General features: G+C 37.0%; 1 protein-coding gene across 5 annotated transcripts in view; it reads right to left on the bottom strand.

The window, feature by feature from the left end:
* Window positions 1–20,266, bottom strand: part of LOC103481871 (uncharacterized) — a 59,760-nt gene that overhangs the window by 19,379 nt on the left and 20,115 nt on the right. For 2 of the 5 annotated variants that reach the window (XM_081616839.1, XM_081616878.1), the window contains 36 exons: window positions 11,865–11,886; window positions 11,739–11,766; window positions 11,571–11,655; window positions 11,323–11,469; window positions 10,875–11,086; window positions 10,675–10,778; window positions 10,186–10,304; window positions 9,928–10,095; window positions 9,248–9,285; window positions 8,703–8,800; window positions 8,285–8,307; window positions 8,171–8,192; window positions 8,045–8,072; window positions 7,877–7,961; window positions 7,629–7,775; window positions 6,995–7,206; window positions 6,795–6,898; window positions 6,274–6,392; window positions 6,017–6,187; window positions 5,895–5,926; window positions 5,329–5,426; window positions 4,991–5,013; window positions 4,870–4,891; window positions 4,744–4,771; window positions 4,576–4,660; window positions 4,331–4,477; window positions 3,097–3,308; window positions 2,897–3,000; window positions 2,393–2,511; window positions 2,139–2,309; window positions 2,026–2,057; window positions 800–897; window positions 447–469; window positions 327–348; window positions 198–225; window positions 30–114 (listed from right to left, as the gene is read on the bottom strand). In XM_081616839.1, the coding sequence (XP_081472965.1) occupies window positions 30–114; window positions 198–225; window positions 327–348; window positions 447–469; window positions 800–897; window positions 2,026–2,057; window positions 2,139–2,309; window positions 2,393–2,511; window positions 2,897–3,000; window positions 3,097–3,308; window positions 4,331–4,477; window positions 4,576–4,660; window positions 4,744–4,771; window positions 4,870–4,891; window positions 4,991–5,013; window positions 5,329–5,426; window positions 5,895–5,926; window positions 6,017–6,187; window positions 6,274–6,392; window positions 6,795–6,898; window positions 6,995–7,206; window positions 7,629–7,775; window positions 7,877–7,961; window positions 8,045–8,072; window positions 8,171–8,192; window positions 8,285–8,307; window positions 8,703–8,800; window positions 9,248–9,285; window positions 9,928–10,095; window positions 10,186–10,304; window positions 10,675–10,778; window positions 10,875–11,086; window positions 11,323–11,469; window positions 11,571–11,655; window positions 11,739–11,766; window positions 11,865–11,886 (3,261 nt within the window). Of the gene's footprint in view, window positions 1–29; window positions 115–197; window positions 226–326; window positions 349–446; window positions 470–799; window positions 898–2,025; window positions 2,058–2,138; window positions 2,310–2,392; window positions 2,512–2,896; window positions 3,001–3,096; window positions 3,309–4,330; window positions 4,478–4,575; window positions 4,661–4,743; window positions 4,772–4,869; window positions 4,892–4,990; window positions 5,014–5,328; window positions 5,427–5,894; window positions 5,927–6,016; window positions 6,188–6,273; window positions 6,393–6,794; window positions 6,899–6,994; window positions 7,207–7,628; window positions 7,776–7,876; window positions 7,962–8,044; window positions 8,073–8,170; window positions 8,193–8,284; window positions 8,308–8,702; window positions 8,801–9,247; window positions 9,286–9,927; window positions 10,096–10,185; window positions 10,305–10,674; window positions 10,779–10,874; window positions 11,087–11,322; window positions 11,470–11,570; window positions 11,656–11,738; window positions 11,767–11,864; window positions 11,887–11,985; window positions 12,009–12,324; window positions 12,423–13,550; window positions 13,583–13,663; window positions 13,835–20,266 lie in introns of all 5 variants that reach the window. The other 3 variants (XM_081616965.1, XM_081616946.1, XM_081616908.1) reach the window with 3 other exon arrangements.

Raw genomic sequence — 20,266 nt, 5'->3', positions numbered from 1 at the left:
GGACAGATGATGATGATGCAACGTCTTACAGAGGCACAGGCAAATTCCTCCACAGAGAAGCTGCAGTGCCGTCCGGCCATCGTTGATCTGTCTAGGTGGATCTGAAGCTCTGTGCTGTAACACAAAATGATTCATGTTTCCTTTATTTAACATACAATGATTAGGGAAAAATATCAAAAAGTCTTTCTCAACCCTACCTGTTGACTCCCATGCATATCTCTGTCTCTGTGAAAACGTGCAAGACAAGTTAAGGTATTAATGTAAAAATAATACATCATTTTAAATAAAGTAGATAAAGGGTAGTTATGCAGTGAGAGGAAGCGTACCATTTGCCATTGTTACATTGCACTAGGTAGAGAAAATGATTAAAATGGTTATTAATCTTCAAAAACAAATACATTTGTTTGATAACATAAAATAAAATGTCCTCGATAACATATCTTTACCTTCCCACTGTATATGCTGCAGTCTGTAATAAAAGTACCAAAAAAAAAATCAAATTAGTTAATTATTAAACAAATGAGAAATGATTTGTCAGTTGACACGGATTTACAATCATAAAGTCAATTCTTCAATGTATAATCAATAAGCTGCATTTTGGATATTGAATGTCTTTTTGTATTTAACATGGTAAAGATGTATTGCCACAGTCTTTACACCTGATCCACATTAAATTTAACAGTTGGGAAAATGTTAAGTGAAATGAAAGAAATGAATGGGGAGAGATTTAACACAATTTGTATTCTAAAAATGTTTCTCTTTATATATATATATATATATATATATGTAAAAATCTCACCAAGTGGTAGTTGATTGAATAAAGCCACTTTAGTGTATGTGATGGCTGAAGCTATGTCAGAAGTAGCTGTTGCCATGGCGTCGTCCAGTCTGGTGAACCTGCAAGGTAACAATATTTTACATTTAGTCAAACTAAACTCGTTCTGTTGTCGGTCATCGATGTGAGGCAAACACCAGAATACATCAGAGATGATTTTAAAAAAGCTTCATTACTTTACTTTATTTAAATTGAAAAGTTTATATATATTTGATAGGTTCCCCTTGCAAATGTACGACATTTGCTCCAAAACATTTACTTTCCGTCTGACGTCCTTAAATGTTGTTTCAATATCTCCAAATTTCTCATTATGCTTTTTAATTTGCTGCCATTGTCATACTCCACATTTAGGATGACCTTCTTAGAGTTGCAAGGCTTTCTTCCTTTATCCAAATATTTCAAATCTCGCTACACTCAAAGTTTCATTCAAAGGAAATGTCTGGAAAAAAATGTTAGCCTTTGTCTCTGACTGTATTTACAACAGGAATTCACCTTTGTTTTTTTGCTTAGTTTTGGCTTCTTCTTCAGAGGGTGGTCAGTCCGTGTTGGTTCAGGACTCAAATCAGTAGCTGCATTTCCATTGACCGTATAATTGCACAACTTGACATTTTGAAAATGGATTTGCTTAATGAAAGCATGACAATTTTTTTTTCAAAAACTCTTGTTTTTAAAATCTGGTGCTAGTTTGCGGTGGTTCTATGACTGTATTGAAATGGATGTATTTCACAAAGCTGCAGTGGAAACACTTTTTTTGCATCACAAGAGTCATGATCAGTAACTGGATATTCTGCTGGCGGAAACCATGAAAAAGAGGACAGCAGGAAGTAGATGGAGGATCATGACTTGTTGTGTGAACAAACTTATTCACGTGTGATTTCAATTGCATTTCTTATTTCATGGAAACAAAACAATTGTGAAATTGTGTTTTTCACATTATCCTATATCAACAAAGTTTTGCACACATTTGTAATGAAAATGCGGCTTATGAGCTCAACGGACACTCATTGAAAAGGAAAAAAATGCTCTTAAAGACGACTCTGAAGTTCTTTTTTACTCTATGGTGCGACATAATTATGCTCATCTTTCCTAGGCACACACTAGTTTCCTAGGAACTACCAACACTTCAATCTCATTTGGCATTTCTGGCTACAACTTTAATTGTGTATATTGCAGGTTTGATCTGAACTCACAGTGTTTTGTAGGATGAGCAGGAAAGGTTCAACTGTTGGAGACAAACAAGAAGATGACAAATGAGCTACTACCTTAAAAACAAAAGTCCTGAATCATAACAGACTTTTCTTACCGTCTCGGAAAACATGACCAGAGATGACAGGAACTCTGTGAATCTCCTTTCCTTTGGTGCTTCGGTCATGTAATCAAAGAGCGTGTTGATGACAGCGTCTGTGTTCTCAAGAAGAGTCAGTCCAAGTAGCTCCGCAGTCTGATGTGGCGTAAGAAGCTGTAAGGTCTCGAACTACAAAAAACAAAAAAAAAGGAAGTTACTTGGCCTTATTTTTTTTAAAAGCACTGATTTGTTTTTAATAGTCTGAGCCTCACTGGGTTGAAGAGTCGGTTGAGATGGATCAGCTCACTGATGAGCACAAACTCTGAGAATGGACCGAAGTTGTCGGTCAGCCACTGTGCGCTGTTGTTGAAGGAGGACAAGCATCCTGGACCTTGAACAGGTCAAGAAAATGGAGATTTGTGCAAAGTATTTATTGCTTTGAATACTATTCACAAAAGTTATAATTAAATCCTAAAGTTTGTGTGTTTATTTATCTAACATTGAAAGAAAGCTTTAAAAATGGCAAACCACAAAATAATGAGCTAAACAACACAAAGCTTGGGGGGACAAAACAGCCGACGTGCAGTTAATAGGTGACATTGAGTTGAAGGATGAGGAAGATTAGTTGTTTTGGAAACAAAAGACAATCACTATACAAGTGAAGAGACTTAATGATTCTCAAAATTCCTTTTCTTTGTTATATTTCAAACCTACATAACATGTTTATTAAAATGTCAACATGCATGGTAAGGATCAGTGTGTTTGCAGGTTCCTACCTGCAGTGTTGTTTGTTGTCAGATAAACTGTGATGAAGTGTGTAAAGACAGACATCTGCTTTTCACGCAACATGTGTGACTGAACTTCGCTCAATGTCTTCACGCTGAAAATGGAAAAGATATTTTATTATCACAGATTGTAAAAGAGATTCAAATATATTTGTAAAGTGGTTATAAAGGATTAATGTATCCATGCTTACATGTACTGGTAGGTGCTGCAGTTCAGTGATTTGGAGGAGAGACATGAGAGGAAGTCCTCAGAAACAGCTGGCAGGAACGGACGAAGGCGGCGGCCGAACCACATCTGGACAAAGGCGGGATCGTTGAGGACGGCCATGTTGACGACATCCAGCCGGAGTTCTCGTATGGAGTCCAGGATCATGGAGGCAGAAGGATGGTCAGCACGGAGCGTCTGCAACAGGAAATTATCCTTGTTACATTTTTAGCTAAAAAAGATCTTGATGTAGATCAAATAAAGCCAAATGATGAGTTTAGGTGAATTGGTTTAAGGGTGTTTAGATCTAGCCATCCGACCTATTGCACTTTTTAACCTTTGTTTGAACGGCGACAAGAGTTTATTTTACATAATATCAAGCATAATAACATTCATAGTCTTAGCTGATTTGCATTGAAGGTTTTAAGCCCATAGACTCATTACATTACAAACATAGCAGAATCATGCTACATCCTACTATTACACAATAGAGCAACCAAACATGGGATAAGGGAGCAGAGACTCAGAAGAATCATCATGAAATTATCATGGCTGATTGTACCCACGACAATAAACTTAATACCTTTTAAGAAACTTGTTCATCCTCAGTTTAAAAATACATTTTCAGTCTCCATGAATCTATGAGCAGAAAGCAACAGCGTGTAACAGCGATAAAGAGGGTGATTTGGGTCAAGAAGGACATCGTTGACCTGCTTTGTGATTCTGCTTCTGTCCAGCTGGGGGACCTCTACCGGACTTATCCCTGTCATTTTGATATACATCCTAACAAGTTTGTGCTTATTGTTTTTACAGGATAAGCAACTAAAACTAACAAAATACAGAAAATGTTAAAACTGATTGATTTTAGAAACACTGTGGGTGGTTCAACAAAGAATTGGTCTTAAGTGAGTTTAACTATTTCCATCTGGGTTATTGGACTTTTTATTAAAATAAATGTTCATCCCAAATATATATATATATATATATATATATATATATTTATTTTTTTTGCCATAGTGCAGGTGGGAAATGTGTGTAAATGACAATAGTCAATCCACCATTAATAACTTCACAACTTTATTGCTACATGTAGCATCTTTCAGAAAAAACAGGAAAAATTTAGCCAAAATCAGAATCGGCAGGTCAGGTTTTTAAATATCACTGAACGACCTGAAAACTGAACCGGAGCACCGCTGGTAGGAACCAAAAGCTAGTCTTACAGTGTTGCTCAGCAGATCCAGAGCTTGATCCAGGACCAGGGAGGCTTTGGAGAGCAGCAGCTTCCAGGCAGGTTTGGAGCCTCTTGAGTTGGAGACCCTATCACAACCCAACATGGCTGCCAGATCCCCAGCTGTTAAACCTGACAACTGGAGAGGAGAATGACAACAGACCAGATGTTGAACCAAACATGGAACCATTTTCCTTCAGCTGCAGTTTGAGGACAGATGATGATGCAACGTCTTACAGAGGCACAGGCAAATTCCTCCACAGAGAAGCTGCAGTGCCGTCCGGCCATCGTTGATCTGTCTAGGTGGATCTGAAGCTCTGTGCTGTAACACAAAATGATTCATGTTTCCTTAATTTAACATAAAATGATTAGGGAGAAATATCAAAAAGTTTTTCTCAACCCTACCTGTTGACTCCCATGCATATCTCTGTCTCTGTGAAAACGTGCAAGACAAGTTACAGTAATGTAAAAATAATACATCATTTAAAATAAAGTAGATAAAGGGTAGTTATGCAGTGAGAGGAAGCGTACCATTTGCCATTGTTACATTGCACTAGGTAGAGAAAATGATTAAAATGGTTATTAATCATCAAAAAACAAATACATTTGTTTGAAAACATGAATTAAAATGTCCACAGTAACATATCTTTACCTGCCCACTGTATATGCTGCAGTCTGTAATAAAAGTACCAAAAAAAGAAAAATCAACTTAGTTAATTATTACACAACTGAGAAATGATTTGTCAGTTGACACAAATTTACAATCATAAAGTCAATTCTTCAATGTATAATCAATAAGCTGCATTTTGGATATTGAATGTCTTTTTGTATTTAACATGGTAAAGATGTATTGCCACAGTCTTTACACCTGATCCACATTAAAAACTTTAACAGTTGGGAAAATATTAAGTGAAATGAAAGAAATGAATGTGGAGAGATTTAGCACAATTATTTTCTAAAATATTTCTCTTTATATATATATAATCTCACCAAGTGGTAGTTGCTTGAATAAAGCCACTTTAGTGTATGTGATGGCTGAAGCTATGTCAGAAGTAGCTGTTGCCATGGCGTCATCCAGTCTGGTGAACCTGCAAGGCAACAATATTTTAAATTGAGTCAAACTAAACTCATTCTGTGGTCTGCAAGAATCACCAAAATCATTCATGTGTAAAAAAAAAATAATGATCAGAATAATCAGAGAGACAATGAATTTAAAGCAAACATGCTATTATCACTCTATACATTCATAAGTTTTAGTACATGTCCTTAGTTTTTTAGTAGAGTTGCCTTTAACTTTCCATTTGATGTTCTTAGATGTTATTTACACATTATCTTTTTCTAATAATGCCTTTTAAATTGATGCTGCTACCGCTATGCTCCGCATTGGACATGAAAGCTTTTCTTCGTTTATCCAAATAAAGTTACTGTTATAACCAAACATTTCAGTTTTGGTTTCATCCACATGATACCTCAAAAAACATTCCTCTTTGTCCTCCTTACCCTAATCCTAACCTACTTGGTCATATTTCTATATTGCAGGTTTGATCTGGACTCACAGTGTTTTGTAGGATGAACAGGAAAGGTTTTCCTGTTTTACAAAAGGAAGAAAATAAAAAATGAGTTACTACTTTAAACACAAAATCTTCGAAAAACCTTAATCATAATAAACTTTTCTAACCATCTTAGTAAATATGACGAGAGATGACAGGAACTCTGTGAATCTCCTTTCCTTTGGTGCTTCAGTCATGTAATCAAAGAGCGTGTTGATGACAGTATCTGTGTTTTCAGGGGGCGTCAGACCAAGCAGCTCCACTCTCTGATCTGGCGTGAGGAGCTGTATGACATCCAACTATTAAGAAAAGAAAAGAAAAAAAAAAGGTTATTTCGCCTTACTTTTAAAAAGCACTGATTTGTTTTTGATAGTCTGAGCCTCACTGGTTTGAAGAGTGGGTTGAGATGGATCAGCTCACTGATGATCACAAACTCTGAGAATGGACCGAAGTTGTCGGTCAGCCACTGTGCACTGTTGTTGAAGAAGGACAAACATCCTGGACCTGAAACAGGTCAAGAAAATGGAGATTTGTTTGTTTTACACCAAAAAAGAGGAAAAGTGTTTATTACTTTGAGCATTTACTGTTTTATAAGGAATAACATATTAAGGTTTGTGTGTTTATATTTCTGACATGGAAACTTATGAAAAAATTTACGAGCACAAAATAAAGAGCTAAAAGACAAAGGGTTTGGATAAATAAATTAAGAAAAACAACTGAAATCTGAAGTTAACTAATGACATTGATTTGAAGGATGTTGTCATGGAAACACTAGACAATCATAAAAGTGGCGGGATAATAGTGTTTCTCAAAACTCCTCTAAGTTGTTATATTTCAAATTTACATAACATGTTTATTAAAATGTCAACATGCATGGTAAGGATCAGTGTGTTTGCAGGTTCCTACCTGCAGTGTTGTTTGTTGTCAGATAAACTGTGATGAAGTGTGTAAAGACAGACATCTGCTTTTCACGCAACATGACTGGATGAACTTCGCTCAATGTCTTCACGCTGAAAATGGAAAAGATATGTTATAATCACTGACCGTAAAAGAGATTCAAATATATTTGTAAAGTGGTTATAAAGGATTAATGTATCCATGCTTACATGTACTGGTAGGTGCTGCAGTTCAGTGAATTGGTGGCGACACATGAGAGGAAGTCACCAGAAACAGCTGGCAGGAACGGACGAAGGCGGCGGCCGAACCACATCTGGACGAAGGCGGGATCGTTGAGGACGGTCATGTTGACGACATCCAGCCGGAGTTCTCGTATGGAGTCCAGGATCATGGAGGCAGAAGGATGGTCAGGACGGAGCGTCTGCAAAAAGAAATGATCCTCGTTACATTTTTAGTTAAAATAAGATCTTGAAGGAGATCAAACAAGGGAGATTGATGAATTTAGGCGGTTCAACAAAGAATTGGTCTTAGGTGTGTTTACATATGTCCATTGGGTTATTGCACTTTTTATTTAAATAAATGTTCATCCCAAATATATATATATATATATATATATATACATATACATATATTTGCCATATTGCAGGTGGGAAATGTATGTAAATGACAATAGTCAATCCACCATTAATAACTTCACAACTTTATTGCTATATTTAGCTTCTTTCAGAAAAACAGGAAAAATTGGGCCAAAATGAGAATCGGCTTGTCAGGTTTTTAAATATCAGCGATGGGCCTGAAAACTGAACCGGAGCACCGCTGGTAGGAACCAAAAGCCAGTCTTACAGTGTTGCTCAGCAGATCCAGAGCTTGATCCAGGACCAGGGAGGCTTTGGAGAGCAGCAGCTTCCAGGCAGGTTTGGAGCCTCTTGAGTCGGAGACCCTATCACAACCCAACATGGCTGCCAGATCCCCAACTGTTAAACCTGACAACTGGAGAGGAGAATGACAACAGACCAGATGTTGAACCAAACATGGAACCATTTTCCTTCAGCTGCAGTTTGAGGACAGATGATGATGATGCAACGTCTTACAGAGGCACAGGCAAATTCCTCCACAGAGAAGCTGCAGTGCCGTCCGGCCATCGTTGATCTGTCTAGGTGGATCTGAAGCTCTGTGCTGTAACACAAAATGATTCATGTTTCCTTTATTTAACATAAAATGATTAGGGAGAAATATCAAAAAGTCTTTCTCAACCCTACCTGTTGACTCCCATGCATATCTCTGTCTCTGTGAAAACGTGCAAGACAAGTTAAAGTAATGTAAAAATAATACATCATTTTAAATAAAGTAGATAAAGGGTAGTTATGCAGTGAGAGGAAACGTACCATTTGTCATTGTTGCAATGCACTAAGTAGAGAAAATGATTAAAATGGTTATTAATCTTCAAAAAACAGATTTGTTTGAAAAATAAAAAAAATTCTTTAATAATATATCTTTACCTGCCCACTGTATATACTGCAGTCTGTAATAAAAGCACAAAAAGACCCAATTAGTTAAGAACTCCTCTTAGTTATTAATAAGAAATGAATAATCAATTGACATGAATGTACAATCATAAAGTGATTCCTTGATTTCTTTTGCCATAACCAGCAATCAATAAAGTTGCATTTGAATATTACATGCACTTTGTATCTAACATTGTATTGAAATTGAAGGAAATGATCTTAGTGTTATCAACTTTACATGTAATTAAAGTCATTACCATTGTTAGAAAATGTTATATAAGGAGAATAAAATAAAAGAAGAAAACATTGGGAAAATATTTTACATAACTTTTGATGCAAAACATTTATATTCAAAATATGTTTCTGTTTCTCTCTCTCTCTCTTTTGATTTTTTTTTAAATAAAAATCTCACCAAGTGGTAGTTGTTTGAATAAAGCCACTTTAGTGTATGTGATGGCTGAAGTTACGTCAGAAGAAGCTGTTGCCATGGCGTCGTCCAGTCTGTTGAACCTGCAAAGCAAAAATATTTTTAATTCAGTAAATTAAACTTGCTCTGTGATTGGCTAGAATTGCTAAAATGATCAATTTATGACAAACACCAAAATAACCAGAACAATCAGAGAGAATTAGGAGATAAAAATGGATTACAATCCTCAAATTCAGTAATTTGCAAACAGTATATTCCATTAGTATTTTTGGTAGAACTGCCTTTTAAACTGTGATTTCATAATAATTTGATGGAACAAAGAAAAGCTTGAAGGCCTTTTATCAAAATGCTACAAATATTGTTCCACCCAAACGCTTTGGCATTAGCTTCATCCACAGGAAGTGCCTCAAAAATATTTGTCACTGACTTTAATTACAAAAACAAATCTGCATTTTTGTGTCACTTTTAAAGTCATAGCTTCTTCCTCACAGAGTGGTCAGCCCATGTATACACATTTCATATAAACTCACAGTGTTTTGTAGGATTGGCAGGAAAGGAAAAGACTTCCCTGTAGGACAAGAGGAAAAAGAGGAAAATAAGTTACTTCCTTAAAGTTACAGTATTATGTACTTTTTAGGCACATAGCATAATTTTATAGCACATTTAAGTAACTTTGTTACCTTGGGTTCTTATAATAATGCTAAATATGTCAAATATGACTTAAAAGACATTTGACTTTATAATTGAGCTCCTTGAATTTGGACCTCTTTCTCTTCAAAAACTCCTGCTGTTTCAGAAACACTGCCTTCAGGAATTCATCATGACTTTGCTCCTCTATTAACAAGGTTTTCATCAGCGGTTTACTGAGAAGTGGTTCAAATAATGAGCAGATGTTCAGTTCCACCAGGGGTTTGCTAATTGCTGCTGGCTAGTCTGAAGGAGCTGAGTGGGGGGAAAAAATGCAGTTCAGAGGAGGAGCTTTGTTCTTGAAGGCGGAGCTAGCTCCACCCAGGCATTTTGCACAGATGAATGGTTGCCATGGGAGATTAAAGGATTTCTCAAACATGCATGACAGAATCGAAGCAGCACACCAGGCATGTTTGTGATGAGGAAATGAGTTCATAACATGATTTAAAGCTCAAAAAAGTTGAACTTACATAATAAACAAAAATCTGCAAAACCACTTAATCATAATAGATTTTTTTTTTACCGTCTCGGTGAATCTCATGAGGGATGACAGGAACCCTATGAAACTGCTCCCTGGTGCTTTGATCATGTAATCAAAGAGAGTATTGATGACAATATCTGTGTTTTCAGGAAGCATCAGTCTCAGCAGCTCTGCAATCTGATCCTGTGTGAGGAGCTGTAAGGCCTCCAGCTAAAGAAAAAGAATAAAGTTGTTTGAGACAATTGTCACTTTGACCTTTTATTTCAAAATGCTGATTGCTTTAGACAGTCTGAGCCTCACTGGGTTGAAGAGTCGGTTGAGACGGATCAGCTCACTGATGAGCACAAACTCTGAGAATGGACCGAAGTTGTCGGTCAGCCACTGTGCGCTGTTGTTGAAGGAGGACAAGCATCCTGGATCTGGAAAAGGACATGAAAATGGATATTTGTGCAATGTATTTATTGCTTCAATTACTATTCACAAAATTTATAATTAAATCCTAAAGTTTGTGTGTTTATTTATCTAACATTGAAAGAAAGTTTAAAGAATGGCAAACCACAAAATAATGAGCTAAACAACACAAAGCTTGGGGGGTCAAAACAGCCGACATGTGCAGTTAGTAGGTGACATTGAGTTGAAGGATGAGGAAGATTAGTTGTTTTGGAAACACCAGACAATCACTATACAAGTGAAGAGACTTAATGATTCTCAAAATTCCTTTTCTTACATAATATGTTTATTAAAATGTCAACATGCAAGGTAAGGATCAGTGTGTTTGCAGGTTCCTACCTGCAGTGTTGTTTGTTGTCAGATAAACTGTGATGAAGTGTGTAAAGACAGACATCTGCTTTTCACGCAACATGTGTGACTGAACTTCGCTCAATGTCTTCACGCTGAAAATGGAAAAGATATTTTATTATCGCAGATTGTAAAAGAGATTCAAATATATTTGTAAAGTGGTTATAAAGGATTAATGTATCCATGCTTACATGTACTGGTAGGTGCTGCAGTTCAGTGATTTGGAGGAGAGACATGAGAGGAAGTCCTCGGAAACAGCTGGCAGGAACGGACGAAGGCGGCGGCCGAACCACATCTGGACAAAGGCGGGATCGTTGAGGACGGCCATGTTGACGACATCCAGCCGGAGTTCTCGTATGGAGTCCAGGATCATGGAGGCAGAAGGATGGTCAGCACGGAGCGTCTGCAACAGGAAATTATCCTTGTTACATTTTTAGCTAAAAAAGATCTTGTGTGTAAATGACAATAGTCAATCCACCATTAATAACTTCACAACTTATTGCTATATTTTGCATCTTTCAGAAAAAACTGGAAAAATTGAGCCAAAATCAGAATCGGCAGGTCAGGTTTTTAAATATCAGTGAACGGCCTGAAAACTGAACCGGAGCACCGCTGGTTGGAACCAAAAGCCAGTCTTACAGTGTTGCTCAGCAGATCCAGAGCTTGATCCAGGACCAGGGAGGCTTTGGAGAGCAGCAGCTTCCAGGCAGGTTTGGAACCTCTTGAGTTGGAGACCCTATCACAACCCAACATGGCTGCCAGATCCCCAGCTGTTAAACCTGACAACTGGAGAGGAGAATGACAACAGACCAGATGTTGAACCAAACATGGAACCATTTTCAATCAGCTGCAGTTTGAGGACAGATGATGATGATGCAACGTCTTACAGAGGCACAGGCAAATTCCTCCACAGAGAAGCTGCAGTGCCGTCCGGCCATCGTTGATCTGTCTAGGTGGATCTGAAGCTCTGTGCTGTAACACAAAATGATTCATGTTTCCTTAATTTAACATAAAATGATTAGGGAGAAATATCAAAAAGTTTTTCTCAACCCTACCTGTTGACTCCCATGCATATCTCTGTCTCTGTGAAAACGTGCAAGACAAGTTACAGTAATGTAAAAATAATACATCATTTAAAATAAAGTAGATAAAGGGTAGTTATGCAGTGAGAGGAAGCGTACCATTTGCCATTGTTACATTGCACTAGGTAGAGAAAATGATTAAAATGGTTATTAATCTTCAAAAAACAAATACATTTGTTTGAAAAAAATAAAATAAATGTACACAGTAACATATCTTTACCTGCCCACTGTATATGCTGCAGTCTGTAATAAAAGTACCAAAAAAAGAGAAATCTAATTAGTTAATTATTAAACAAATGAGAAATGATTTGTCAGTTGACACGGATTTACAATCATAAAGTCAATTCTTCAATGTATAATCAATAAGCTACATTTTGGATATTGAATGTCTTTTTGTATTTAACATGGTAAAGATGCATTGCTTTACACCTGATCCACATTAAAAATTTAGCAGTTGGGAAAATGTTAAGTGAAATGAAAGAAATGAATGTGGAGAGATTTAACACAATTATATTCTAAAAATGTTTCTCTTTTTTATATATATAAATAAAAATCTCACCAAGCGGTAGTTGTTTGAATAAAGCCACTTTAGTGTATGTGATGGCTGAAGCTATGTCAGAAGTAACTGTTGCCATGGCGTCGTCCAGTCTGGTGAACCTGCAAGGTAACAATATTTTACATTTAGTCAAACTAAACTCGTTCTGTTGTCGGTCATCGATGTGAGGCAAACACCAGAATACATGAGAGAGATGATTTTAAAAAAGCTTCATTACTTTATTTAAATTGAGAAGTTTATATATATTTGATAGGTTCCCCTTGCAAATGTACGACATTTGCTCCAAAACTTTTATTTACTTTCCGTCTGACGTCCTTAAATGTTGTTTCAATATCTCCAAATTTCTCATTATGCCTTTTAATTTGCTGCCATTGTCATACTCCACATTTAGGATGACCTTCTTAGAGTTGCAAGGCTCTCTTCCTTTATCCAAATATTTCAAATCTCGCTACACTCAAAGTTTCATCCAAAGGAAATGTCTGGGAAAAAATGTTAGTCTTTGTCTCTGACTGTATTTACAACAGGAATTCACCTTTGTTTTTTTGCTTAGTTTTGACTTCTTCTTCAGAGGGTGGTCAGTCCGTGTTGGTTCAGGACTCAAATCAGTAGCTGCATTTCCATTGACCGTATAATTGCACAACTTGACATTTTGAAAATGGATTTGCTTAATGAAAGCATGACAATTTTTTTTTTAAAAACTCTTGTTTTTAAAATCTGGTGCTAGTTTGCGGTGGTTCTATGACTGTATTGAAATGGATGTATTTCACAAAGCTGCAGTGGAAACACTTTTTTTGCATCACAAGAGTCATGATCAGTAACTGGATATTCTGCTGGCGGAAACCATGAAAAAGAGGACAGCAGGAAGTAGATGGAGGATCATGACTTGTTGTGTGAACAAACTTATTCACGTGTGATTTCAATTGCATTTCTTATTTCATGGAAAAAAAAAATTGTGAAATTGTGTTTTTCACATTATCCTATATCAACAAAGTTTTGCACACATTTGTAATGAAAATGCGGCTTATGAGCTCAACGGACACTCATTGAAAAGGAAAAATATGCTCTTAAAGACGACTCTGAAGTTCTTTTTTACTCTATGGTGCGACATAATTATGCTCATCTTTCCTAGGCACACACTAGTTTCCTAGGAACTACCAACACTTCAATCTCATTTGGCATTTCTGGCTACAACTTTAATTGTGTATATTGCAGGTTTGATCTGAACTCACAGTGTTTTGTAGGATGAGCAGGAAAGGTTCAACTGTTGGAGACAAACAAGAAGATGACAAATGAGCTACTACCTTAAAAACAAAAGTCCTGAATCATAACAGACTTTTCTTACCGTCTCGGAAAACATGACCAGAGATGACAGGAACTCTGTGAATCTCCTTTCCTTTGGTGCTTCGGTCATGTAATCAAAGAGCGTGTTGATGACAGCGTCTGTGTTCTCAAGAAGAGTCAGTCCAAGTAGCTCCGCAGTCTGATGTGGCGTAAGAAGCTGTAAGGCCTCGAACTACAAAAAACAAAAAAAAAGGAAGTTACTTGGCCTTATTTTTTTTAAAAGCACTGATTTGTTTTTAATAGTCTGAGCCTCACTGGGTTGAAGAGTCGGTTGAGATGGATCAGCTCACTGATGAGCACAAACTCTGAGAATGGACCGAAGTTGTCGGTCAGCCACTGTGCGCTGTTGTTGAAGGATGACAAGCATCCTGGACCTTGAACAGGTCAAGAAAATGGAGATTTGTGCAAAGTATTTATTGCTTTGAATACTATTCACAAAATTTATAATTAAATCCTAAAGTTTGTGTGTTTATTTATCTAACATTGAAAGAAAGTTTAAAAAATGGCAAACCACAAAATAATGAGCTAAACAACACAAAGCTTGGGGGGACAAAACAGCCGACGTGCAGTTAATAGGTGACATTGAGTTGAAGGATGAGGAAGATTAGTTGTTTTGGAAACACCAGACAATCACTATACAAGTGAAGAGACTTAATGATTCTCAAAATTCCTTTACTTTGTTATATTTCAGACCTACATAACATGTTTATTAAAATGTCAACATGCAAGGTAAGGATCAGTGTGTTTGCAGGTTCCTACCTGCAGTGTTGTTTGTTGTCAGATAAACTGTGATGAAGTGTGTAAAGACAGACATCTGCTTTTCACGCAACATGTGTGACTGAACTTCGCTCAATGTCTTCACGCTGAAAATGGAAAAGATATTTTATTATTGCAGATTGTAAAAGAGATTCAAATATATTTGTAAAGTGGTTATAAAGGATTAATGTATCCATGCTTACATGTACTGGTAGGTGCTGCAGTTCAGTGATTTGGAGGAGAGACATGAGAGGAAGTCCTCGGAAACAGCTGGCAGGAACGGACGAAGGCGGCGGCCGAACCACATCTGGATAAAGGCGGGATCGTTGAGGACGGCCATGTTGACGACATCCAGCCGGAGTTCTCGTATGGAGTCCAGGATCATGGAGGCAGAAGGATGGTCAGGACGGAGCGTCTGCAACAGGAAATGATCCTTGTTACATTTTGAGCTAAAAAAGATCTTGATAGAGATCAAATAAAGCCAATTGATGAGTTTAGGTGAATTGGTTTAAGGGTGTTTAGATCTAGCCATCCGGCCTATTGCACTTTTTAATCTTTGTCTGAACGGCGACAAGAGTTTATTTTACATAATATCATGCATAATAACATTCATAGTCTTAGTTGATTTGCATTGAAGGTTTTAAGCCCATAGACTCATTACATTACAAACATAGCAGAATCATGCTACATCCTACTATTACGCAATAGAGCAACCAAACATGGGATAAGGGAGCAGAGACTCAGAAGAATCATCATGAAATTATCATGGCTGATTGTACCCATGACGATAAACTTAATACCTTTTAAGAAACTCGTTCATCCTCAGTTTAAATATACATTTTATGTCTCCATGAATCTATGAGCAGGAGGCAAAAGCATGTACTGGCGCTGAAGAGGGTGATTTGGGTCAAGAAGGACGTCGTTGACCTGCTTTGTGATTCTGCTTCTGTCCAGCTGGGGGAGCTCTACCGGACTTATCCCTGTCATTTTGATATACATCCTTACAAGTTTGTGCTTACTGATTTTACAGGATAAGCAACTAAAACTAACAAAATACAGAAAATGTTAAAACTGATTGGATTATTTTAGAAACACTGTCAACTTTAAAGCTTCTTAATTTCCAACAAAAAAGACAAACTGTGGTGGGCCTTGGCGCAGACCGCATCTGTTCCGGCCTTAAAGGCCAAGCAATTGTCGAGAATTGTATCAAGATGTTCGTAATGTTGAGATCGATCAAAATTCTATATCAGCCAAAATAGGAATCAATGATGGGCCTGAAAACTGAACCGGAGCACCGCTGGTTGGAACCAAAAGCCAGTCTTACGGTGTTGCTCAGCAGATCCAGAGCTTGATCCAGGACCAGGGAGGCTTTGGAGAGCAGCAGCTTCCAGGCAGGTTTGGAGCCTCTTGAGTCGGAGACCCTATCACAACCCAGCATGGCTGCCAGATCCCCAGCTGTTAAACCTGACAACTGGAGAGGAGAATGACAACAGACCAGATGTACCAAACATGGAACCATTATCAATCAGCTGCAGTTTGAGGACAGATGATGATGCGACGTCTTACAGAGGCACAGGCAAATTCCTCCACAGAGAAGCTGCAGTGCCGTCCGGCCATCGTTGATCTGTCTAGGTGGATCTGAAGCTCTGTGCTGTAACACAAAATGATTCATGTTTCCTTTATTTAACATGAAATGTTTAGGGAGAAATATCAAAAAGTCTTTCTCGACCCTACCTGTTGACTCCCATGCATATCTCTGTCTCTGTGAAAACGTGCAAGACAAGTTAAGGTATTAATGTAAAAATAATACATCATTTTAAATAATGTAGATAAAGGGTAGTTATGCAGTGAGAGGAAGCGTACCATTTGCCATTGTTGCATTGCACTAGGTAGAGAAAATGATTAAAATGGTTATTAATCATCAAAAAACAAATACATTTGTTTGAAAACACGAAATAAAATGTCCACAGTAACATATCTTTACCTGCCCACTGTATATGCTGCAGTCTGTAATAAAAGTACCAAAAAATAAATAAAATTAGTTAATTATTCAACAAATGAGAAATGATTTGTCAGTTGACACAAATTTACAATCATAAAGTCAATTCTTCAATGTATAATCAATAAGCTGCATTTTGGATATTGAATGTCTGTTTGTATTTAACATGGTAAAGATGTATTGCCACAGTCTTTACACCTGATCCACATTAAAAACTTTAACAGTTGGGAAAATATTAAGTGAAATGAAAGAAATGAATGTGGAGAGATTTAGCACAATTATTTTCTAAAATATTTCTCTTTATATATATATAATCTCACCAAGTGGTAGTTGCTTGAATAAAGCCACTTTAGTGTATGTGATGGCTGAAGCTATGTCAGAAGTAGCTGTTGCCATGGCGTCATCCAGTCTGGTGAACCTGCAAGGCAACAATATTTTAAATTGAGTCAAACTAAACTCATTCTGTGGTCTGCAAGAATCACCAAAATCATTCATGTGTAAAAAAAAAATAATGATCAGAATAATCAGAGAGACAATGAATTTAAAGCAAACATGCTATTATCACTCTATACATTCATAAGTTTTAGTACATGTCCTTAGTTTTTTAGTAGAGTTGCCTTTAACTTTCCATTTGATGTTCTTAGATGTTATTTACACATTATCTTTTTCTAATAATGCCTTTTAAATTGATGCTGCTACCGCTATGCTCCGCATTGGACATGAAAGCTTTTCTTCGTTTATCCAAATAAAGTTACTGTTATAACCAAACATTTCAGTTTTGGTTTCATCCACATGATACCTCAAAAAACATTCCTCTTTGTCCTCCTTACCCTAATCCTAACCTACTTGGTCATATTTCTATATTGCAGGTTTGATCTGGACTCACAGTGTTTTGTAGGATGAACAGGAAAGGTTTTCCTGTTTTACAAAAGGAAGAAAATAAAAAATGAGTTACTACTTTAAACACAAAATCTTCGAAAAACCTTAATCATAATAAACTTTTCTAACCATCTTAGTAAATATGACGAGAGATGACAGGAACTCTGTGAATCTCCTTTCCTTTGGTGCTTCAGTCATGTAATCAAAGAGCATGTTGATGACAGTATCTGTGTTTTCAGGGGGCGTCAGACCAAGCAGCTCCACTCTCTGATCTGGCGTAAGGAGCTGTATGACATCCAACTATTAAGAAAAGAAAAAAAAGGTTATTTCACCTTACTTTTAAAAAGCACTGATTTGTTTTTGATAGTCTGAGCCTCACTGGTTTGAAGAGTGGGTTGAGATGGATCAGCTCACTGATGATCACAAACTCTGAGAATGGACCGAAGTTGTCGGTCAGCCACTGTGCACTGTTGTTGAAGAAGGACAAACATCCTGGACCTGGAACAGGTCAAGAAAAAGGAGATTTGCTTGTTTTACACAAAAAAAGAGGAAAAGTGTTTATTACATTGAGCATTTACTGTTTTATAAGGAATAACATACTAAGGTTTGAGTGTTTATATGTCTGACATGAAAAGTTCTGAACAAATTTACGAGCACAAAATAAAGAGCTAAAAGACAAAGGGTTTGGATAAATAAATTAAGAAAAACAACTGAAATCTGAAGTTAACTAATGACATTGATTTGAAGGATGTTGTCGTGGAAACACTAGACAATCATAAAAGTGGCAGGATAATAGTGTTTCTCAAAACTCCTCTACGTTGTTATATTTCAGACCTACATAACATGTTTATTAAAATGTCAACATGCATGGTAAGGATCAGTGTGTTTGCAGGTTCCTACCTGCAGTGTTGTTTGTTGTCAGATAAACTGTGATGAAGTGTGTAAAGACAGACATCTGCTTTTCACGCAACATGACTGGATGAACTTCGCTCAATGTCTTCACGCTGAAAATGGAAAAGATATGTTATAATCACTGACCGTAAAAGAGATTCAAATATATTTGTAAAGGGGTTATAAAGGATTAATGTATTCATCTTACATGTACTGGTAGGTGCTGCAGTTCAGTGAATTGGTGGCGACACATGAGAGGAAGTTGCCAGAAACAGCTGGCAGGAACGGACGAAGGCGGCGGCCGAACCACATCTGGACGAAGGCGGGATCGTTGAGGACGGTCATGTTGACGACATCCAGCCGGAGTTCTCGTATGGAGTCCAAGATCATGGATACAGAAGGATGGTCAGGACGGAGCGTCTGCAAAAAGAAATGATCCTTGTTACATTTTTAGTTAAATAAGATCTTGAAGGAGATCAAACAAGGGAGATTGATGAATTTAGGCGGTTCAACAAAGAATTGGTCTTAGGTGTGTTTACATATGTCCATCTGGGTTATTGCACTTTTTATTTAAATAAATGTTCATCCCAAATATATATATTTTTTGCCATAATGCAGGTGGGAAATGTATGTAAATGACAATAGTCAATCCACCATTAATAACTTCACAACTTTATTGCTATATTTAGCCTCTTTCAGAAAAAACAGGAAAAATTGGGCCAAAATCAGAATCGGTAGGTCAGGTTTTTAAATATCAGCGATGGGCCTGAAAACTGAACCGGAGCACCGCTGGTTGGAACCAAAAGCCAGTCTTACAGTGTTGTTCAGCAGATCCAGAGCTTGATCCAGGACCAGGGAGGCTTTGGAGAGCAGCAGCTTCCAGGCAGGTTTGGAGCCTCTTGAGTTGGAGACCCTATCACAACCCAACATGGCTGCCAGATCCCCAGCTGTTAAACCTGACAACTGGAGAGGAGAATGACAACAGACCAGATGTTGAACCAAACATGGAACCATTTTCCTTCAGCTGCAGTTTGAGGACAGATGATGATGATGCAACGTCTTACAGAGGCACAGGCAAATTCCTCCACAGAGAAGCTGCAGTGCCGTCCGGCCATCGTTGATCTGTCTAGGTGGATCTGAAGCTCTGTGCTGTAACATAAAATGATTCATGTTTCCCTTATTTAACATAAATGATTAGGGAGAAATATCAAAAAGTCTTTCTCAACCCTACCTGTTGACTCCCATGCATATCTCTGTCTCTGTGAAAACGTGCAAGTCAAGTTAAAGTAATGTAAAAATAATACATCATTTAAAATAAAGTAGATAAAGGGTAGTTATGCAGTGAGAGGAAGCGTACCATTTGCCATTGTTGCATTGCACTAAGTAGAGAAAATGATTACAATGGTTATTAATCTTCAAAAAACAGATCTGTTTGAAAAATAATAAATAAAAAAATTATTCAATAATATATCTTTACCTGCCCACTGTATATACTGCAGTCTGTAATAAAAGCACAAAAAGACCCAATTAGTTAAGAACTCCTCTTAGTTAATAAGAAATGAATAATCAATTGACATGATGTACAATCATAAAGTGATTCCTTGATTTCTTTGCCATAACCAGCAATCAATAAAGTTGCATTTGAATATTACATGCTCTTTGTATCTAACATTTATTGAAATTGAAGGAAATGATCTTAGTGTTATCAACTTTACATGTAATTAAATTCATTACCGTTGTTGGAAATGTTAAATAAGGAGAATAAAATAAAAGAAGAAGAAACATGGGAAAATATTTACATAACTTTGATGCAAAACATTTATATTCAAAATATGTTTCTGTTTCTCTCTCTCTCTCTCTTTTATTTTTAAAAATAAAAATCTCACCAAGTGGTAGTTGTTTAAAAGCCACTTTAGTATGCGATGGCTGAGTTACTTCAGAAGAAGCTGTGCCATGGGCCGTCCAGTCTGTTGAACCTGCAAAGCAAAAATATTTTTAATTCAGTAAATTAAACTTGCTTTGTGATTGGCTAGAATTGCTAAAATGATCCATTTGTGGCAAACACCAAAATAACCAGAA

This window comes from Poecilia reticulata, chromosome 1 (genome assembly GCF_904066995.2).
Source record: "Poecilia reticulata chromosome 1, P_reticulata-male-v2, whole genome shotgun sequence".
Taxonomy (NCBI): Eukaryota; Metazoa; Chordata; class Actinopteri; order Cyprinodontiformes; family Poeciliidae; genus Poecilia; species Poecilia reticulata.
Note: the sequence above shows the minus strand (reverse complement) of the source record. Positions and strands in the feature narration are given on the sequence as shown.